The 7543-nt window shown below is 40.1% G+C and overlaps 1 protein-coding gene across 1 annotated transcript in view; it reads left to right on the top strand.

The window, feature by feature from the left end:
• LOC118403141 (tax1-binding protein 1 homolog) overlaps positions 1 to 7543 on the top strand; it is a 36899-nt gene that overhangs the window by 16990 nt on the left and 12366 nt on the right. The window contains exons 2-4 of the mRNA XM_035801646.1: positions 5132 to 5354; positions 6870 to 6972; positions 7375 to 7466. Coding sequence (XP_035657539.1) covers positions 5148 to 5354; positions 6870 to 6972; positions 7375 to 7466 — 402 coding nt within the window. The 5' untranslated portion in view covers positions 5132 to 5147. The remainder of the gene's footprint in view (positions 1 to 5131; positions 5355 to 6869; positions 6973 to 7374; positions 7467 to 7543) is intronic.

The following is a 7543-nucleotide window of genomic DNA, read 5'->3' as shown; positions in this document are numbered from 1 at the left end:
TCTTATATGACAATTAGAACATGGCTGAAGTTAGTACACACCGCAACGGGGACTGCACAACTCAGAACTGTGTGCCTCCGACCCAGACCGCAGCTACCGAACATTGCCTGCTAATTTCTTGAAGTAGAAAGAAACTTTCACCAATCTAACGTTAGAGATCAGTTGGGCTGGATAAAAGGAAAATTCTCATCGCTAAAAAAACACCTCCGTGCAGCCGCTTACTTTTTTGGGCCGTAATTTGGAGTAATACATCAACGGGACCTTACAAATATTATGTATGCAAGCTGATGTTGCATTTCAGTCCGTCACTTGCAACAAGCTAGATACAACGCAATGGTTGCTGTATGTACCGGCATGTATTAGTCTATATTGTGCCATGATTATTATTCTCAGACGGTTTCCGGTAATTCGTTAAATTTGATAATGTGAACTGCAACAGACCGAGATAAAGTACTAGTAACAATGTTGTGTGATGTGAGCGGACAGCTGTGTAACTGTCTGTCAGGTAAGACAGAATATAAAGACGAGAGATTTATTTCTAAGGCAATTCAGCAGAGCAACAGACCGAGTGACATAGCATTATGACGTCGCAGTTAGTATACGTTCAAAGTCTCCCGTGCCCAGTGTACGGAAATCCCTATCTCTGTGTCATTTCTTTATCGTTAACGTGGTTGTCTTCAAATCAGAATCCAAAAGAATTAGTTACATGTCCAAGAATACCATTGTTTATCAGAGGAAGAAAATCGTTGTCAGAAACATCGGTAAACATTTCTTTTAATTCTGAATTATTTACCATATCAAATTCTACTTTGTTGAATTCCAAAGCCGCCCTGTCAAGGCATATCATTACAAATTGTAAGAAGCAAAACTTAATATACAAAAATGAACAGCTATGGCTCATATAACATTTTAATCTCATGCAAAACCACTACTTCACCACAACACTGACTGACCATCATTGTTGTGCGGCTGTCGTCGCTACTATGGAATGTCTTTCCGACAAGTCCACAAGTCCACAAAGCTCACAACATTAAACAGCATCGTTAACACATCAAGATCGCATATAAAACCACCATCCCATTGTTGTTGTTTTGTTGTCTTTGTTTAAAACAGACTAATCATCTGTTGTGCGGCTGTCGTCCCTACATGTCTTTCCGACAAGTCCGTCACAACAAGTTCACAACGTTCCACAGCATCGTTACCACCATCCCATTGTTGTTGTTTTGTTGTCCTTGTTTAAAACAGACTAATCATCTGCTGTGCGGCTGTCGTCCCTACTGGTCTTTCCGACAAGTCCGTCACAACAAGTTCACAACGTTCCACAGCATCGTTACCACCATCCCATTGTTGTTGTTTTATTGTCCTTGTTTAAAACAGACTAATCATCTGTTGTGCGGCTGTCGTCCCTACATGTCTTTCCGACAAGTCCGTCACAGCAAGTTCACATATTCCACAGCATCGTTAACACATCAAAATCGCATATAAAACCACCATCCCATGGCCATTGTTGTTGTTCTTTTGTTGTCCTTCCTTAAAACCGACTAATCATCTGTTGTGCGGCTGTCGTCCCTACATGTCTTTCCGACAAGTCCGTCACAACAAGTTCACAATATGCCACAGCACCGTTAACACATCAAAATCGCATAATAAACAACCATCTCATTGTTGTTGTTTTGTTGTCCTTGTTACAAACAAACCGTGAAACTGTGGTGCCTATATCTTCCGACAAGCCCGCAACAACAAGCTCAAAACATAACCACAGCTTCCCCAAGATGCCTCAATCCCAGCATGCCCCACACCAAACATGACGACACATTTCCCAACATGCCTCACACAACATGGCACCAACTTTCCCGGCATGCCTCACTCCCAGCATGCCTCACTCCCAGCATGCCTCACTCCCTTGACATCATCCAACATGGCGGCGCCCTATAATACAACATGGCGGCGCCCTACTCCGCTAACGAAAACAAAACAGGTTGTGCTATCGCAAACCTGTAATAATGACATATAAAACTTGCATACTGCATGTATTATTAAGTGCTTCTGTGAACTTAAAACCACTGCAAAACACTACATTTTCTCCTTACACCGTTACAGCAAGGAGGTTAAAGAATCACAGGAGAGAGCTCAGTCATTAACACCCCACTGCGGGCTATTGTTCAGACCCTCCGGGCCCATTGTTTCCGCTATCCGGCGGCGCGTCTCTGATGACCATCATGGCCGCGGGGTTTCCCGCCATTTCTGATGAGCCCGGACGTGTCAGCCAATCACATGAGCCCAGCCATGACGTCATGCACCGCGATCCCGGCCGAGGACGACCGAGGGTTGCCGAACTGTGAGCGAGATGAGCGCAGTTTCCGCAGATTTCCTTATTTGGGAAGCGAAGGTGACGTGTGCAAACAGTACTGTTGTGGAGAGACCAAGATGGCGATCATGTCGATACTTGTTTCGGCGCTGTGCGACCAAGTTGAGTGAATTTACAGGCATTTTTGTCGCTGTATCCCCGATTTTTTTGTCTCAGAATTATGAACAATATTCTCTACTTCATGTGTCTATTAAAAAATTATTACGCTTGCCCCGCAAAAGAGACTTTTTTTCAACGATAGTAGTGGGCTTGGGTGTGCCAAATAAGTATTTGTTGTTGCTGTTTGCGATCGATTTTTGCTGTTCGTGATGCATGAATTTTGTACTCTGAGGGCTCCGTGGATGTTCATGGCAATGATGGGAAGCAAGATGATATTTCCGAGGAAATTTATTTTGTCGGTATTGAGGGAATTTTTGCCTCACGAGGAACGCATTTTTTTTACACAGATGGCTTGATATCTTGATTTGACAGACTTGAAAATAAAGTTGCATAGCGTTTCTCAAGCTTCTTACAAATACTATGAAATAGCTCCGTGTGTCCTGGGCTATGAAAGCCGACCCAGCGTTCTTCTACACCGCGTGACTTGTTGTTACACACATTTCTGTGGCCCGTGGGGAACTATGCTCGCACTTGCCTCAGGCGAAGTATCGTCACTATTGATATCTGTTTCCTTAGTAAAAGTAGCGCTGTATTTAATGAGAATCATCCTCAAAATCGCTGAAATCCCGGCCCCAAATCGATGTTCCTGGACGAGTGATGTTGAAACTGACTCGTAAACAAAGGCCCATGCTAGCCTGGCGAGATGCAGATTGGGGTAATTAGCACTTCGATGTGATTCACACTCGCGGCAAAGATCGGAACAATAGGAACGCTCTCCTCTCTTTCTTTAACCTCCTTGGTTACAGTAAATTAAATCACCTTAAACTTAAAGAGTTAAAGGCATTTATTACAGTATTTATTGGGGGCAAGTAAAACCCCTTCCCTTGCTAGATTAGAGATTTTGCAGTATATGTCTGCTTGGCACTGTTGCCAACTGTTACACTGACATATTAGGACTATGACATCATTCAGGCTGACACATTTGGAGAACCATAAGAGATAGAATTCCATCTGTCACCCCTTATTTGCTGCTGTTGATTTTAATTCAAACCAAGCGATCTCAAAAGATAAAAAACAGATACAGTCTGTATCAAGTGTATGTCTAGTAGTAGAGATAACAATGAGGTGGTGGAACGTTAACAGCTGTTTATCAAGTGACTTGGTTTCGTTTCGTTTGTAGCCACATATGAGACCGTATCCATATATGTATGGTAAATACAATTGCATATAGAATTGTGACTGAATATTTGCCTTGAGTATACCATAACATATACATATGCATATGAAATTGTTGATAGAAAACACCATTGAACAGTCAAAATATGTTGTTTTTTAAGAATTTCATAATCTAAAGAAGTGTGCCGTGTATCATTTTTCCAACCAGATGTTTATGAACAACATTGTTTGAAAATTTGTAGGCATTCCTAGTGCATATCAATGGAGACATATGACATGTGCATGTATCAGTTCATTTGTATTGCTGAAAAATTGTCTTCTACTGCGTTTTTCTGAGCATTTCCGTTTTTTGATGAGGCCATATCTGTACACTCTGTCCATTTATAGATCAAGACTATATATTATGTCACTATATATAGGTTCTATATCCAATGGGACAAAGAAAATGTGACACTGAGAATATCTCTCATATCAGATTATGTACTGTAGACATGTTGACCTATTCTGAATATTAGTTTGGTCAATGCTTCTCCAAGTGTTACTGTCAGTGACAGTAGTGTTCAAGAAAACAGCTGAGGAATTTTAGTTACTAGTCAAAAGACAACATGCCAAAATAATCATCTCTGTGACTTGTGACTGTCTGTAATAATGCACTGTAAAATGCTTTGTTTCATTGTTTTGGAACCCTGCACAAAGTTATAATTAGAACTTGTCCTGCAAGGTTTGTATATTTGTGTTTTAAACAACAAGTGATGTCACACTGACCTTTGAACTCTTGACCTCTCATGAGTCATATGTCACATGAAGATTGCACAATAGTCCTTGTAAATGTGTTATGACTTGCATTTGATTATGTAGAAAAGAGTCTGCTTGTCTAGAGAGGTGAGATACACAGTTTTACATTGAAATTTTGGTAATTAGTCATTCCAGAAGTGTCCCAATTTTGCCTAGACAATAGGATAGACAAAACCTGTGCTGGAACTTCATGGAAGTCTAGGGTTGTTTTGACTGATGTTTTGTGTTGTGTTCAATCAATTGTTTGTGCTTTTTTATAGGAGGGTGGGGGAGGGGGAATTATTAGTTTGCTGAGCATTGGCAGAAATATAGAGGACAATGTGTTTGTAATTGAATATGTATTTATGTGATCACTTAAATGTACATTTTCATTGTGATTTCTCATTTTACTTGATATTTTATATCAGTTACTTAGGAATGGCATGATTTTTTTCAATAATATTAGGTTTCAGCCTGTTTTGTCAATTGTGCATAACATAACATTACGCCCCAGTAACAATGACTGATAATGTGATATGCGGCGAAGATGAATTGAGGATGATGATGATGACATAACATGATGTAGTATATTATGCACTTCTGATTGGTTCTGAAAGTACACAAGTTTGAAAAAAAGATTAGAGAAAATGATGATAGAAGATTTAACACAATCATTGACTTATACAATGTACATGGTGTCTTCTGCCATTACAGAAACAAGTTGTAAAACATGGCTTCAGCTGAGCCACTTCCCGAGGTGCCATCCTTTGAAGATCGGCCAAACCCCCCCAACAAGAGCATGAGCCACTCGGACTTTGCCCAGGTCCTGTTTCACAACGTGGCGGACAGCTACGTCCCCGGGGTGGACATCCCATGTCGCTACACGCTGACCCCGCTCATGACCCCCCGCAGCAGGGACTGGGTCGGACTCTTCAAGGTATCAAGCAGACGTTTCTAGTTTCAGGCATTTTTCTAAAACATTGGTAGGAGATCAGCATTGAAAGCATGATGTAATCATGTAGTTTAGATTCTTAGTTTAGTGATTTTGCAAATTTTAGTCAAGGAGTATATATATGGCAGCATTTAAAAACACTGAATTACACACTTAGACACTGCAAACATTGAACAGAACAAAATAATGAAAATGGAATGTGGAATATCATAGATACTTTTATAGATTAATAACTTAAGTAGATACAGTGGAAGCCAGCTATTTGCAATACGCTTAGTCGCAAAAATCGGTTAGTTGCAAAGAATTTTGAAATCCAAAACCATTTCCCATTGGCGCTATTGTTTACAGCACCCCATATTTGCAAAGCCCAAATCGGCTAATCGGGAAAAAAATTCAAGTTACAACGCATGTTAACCCCGAAATATGCCAAACAAATCACCAGAATCAGCAGGAATGAACCAAAATTTTCCCGTATAAAGATATCAGATCGCCAAAAGCATCAAAACTGCCTGTTTTGAGTCCGAAAAGGCCGCGATTTCTATTCAATTTACGTCGCTAGCGCGCGGCCCGGCGGTTGCCGCAGGGAATCATGGGATACTACACATGACGCCGCGTCCGCCATCTTTGTTTTCGTGATGGAAATGTTTTGAAAATGACGCTGTCGGCTGTGGCAAAATTTCAGTGTAATCTGTGGACATCGTAACTGGAAAATTTGTAGATATGAAGATTAACAGTTTATTTATGCGTTAGTCATGAGTATTTTCGCCTAGTACATAAAGTTTGTCTGAAAACCAAGAGCGTTTTCGTCCTACAACGTAGCGATGTTTTTCGTCTGTGTATCACATGTCGACAAATCTTACGTAGTAAGCGCGTGCACTGTACCCTTGATCAGTCCTCTATTAATCAAAACAATTGTTCATTTGGCAAATTTAGAATACGTTTGCATATGTACCTCGTTTTTTTTCGGTAGCTTAACGTGTTTTAGCAGTGTTAATTTCTTTGTTTTCTTCAAGCCGATACTATAGACGAAACGTAACAGATCTTTTGATGCATCGCGATTCGTTCTTCGACACTAAAATGTGATAACAATATCACAACTACCGATAAAAGATAAATTTGAAACTGAAAGTGGCTAATAAGTATATTTGTGGAGTTTAATGAAATTATGGACTTGATTATTTGTGGTAGAAATGATTGTGTTGTATTCTTTGTGTCAATGCGTGCGATGCGTTCACCGATGCCCCCTCCCCCATCCCCACTCGGGTCATTTCGAGCAACATCTTTTAATCGGGAACGCCGGTTAGTCGGGAAAATTTAGCTGGCAAATGGCCTTCCCTAATAAGCGACTTCTACTGTACTATATAAAATATATGGTCAAACAGGAATGTAATACAAAGAAAGGTACCGGTAGTGAAGGAATCTTTCTATGATTTTTTATTGAACTTCTCCATTACAAAATAGCTTTTTCATAACCAAATCTATGTTTGTCTTTCCTTTCAGATTGGCTGGAGCTCACCGCGAAACTATACCACCTTTGCATGGTCGCCCTTACCAGCAGAGACTGAAGAAGGGAAGGACAGAGAGAATTGTGTGGTTTTCAAAGGTAACACATACAGAAAAAAGGCCACAGAAACATGATTATCTGGATAGCATCCTTTGTAGACCTACATCTGATCCAATAGCACAAAGACTTTTCAATCTTTTTGCTTATTCCATCCGGATGTTACATTGCTAAGAATTTCTTGTTTAACAGTATGATTTTAAAAAACATTCTGTTTGGATTGTTTCAAATTCAAAACATGTTCTTTCACTTTTGCATGGTTTTATAAAACATTACATGAGCTGCTTAGTTTGAAACCACTTGGGTGCTGTTGAATGAATTGTACTAATAAGTAATATAACTGTATGTTATGATTGTCTGTTAGATAATATGTAATTCAGCCATTTGACTGCTAGGTATTATCATCTTCAATAAACCAATCATCATCTTTATCATGTTCCCCAGCCTACTACCTGCCCAATGATGATGGAGAGTTCTACCAGTTCTGCTATGTCACCAGTAGTGGGGAGGTACGAGGGGCCAGCACGCCATTCCAGGTACGGTTTTCTATGTTCAGTGACCATGATTCTTTAATCTACTGTCTAATATTGATATACCATGAAACATGACTCTC

This window comes from Branchiostoma floridae, chromosome 16 (genome assembly GCF_000003815.2).
Source record: "Branchiostoma floridae strain S238N-H82 chromosome 16, Bfl_VNyyK, whole genome shotgun sequence".
Lineage (NCBI taxonomy): Eukaryota > Metazoa > Chordata > Leptocardii > Amphioxiformes > Branchiostomatidae > Branchiostoma > Branchiostoma floridae.
This window is presented reverse-complemented; position numbering and strand designations above follow the sequence as displayed.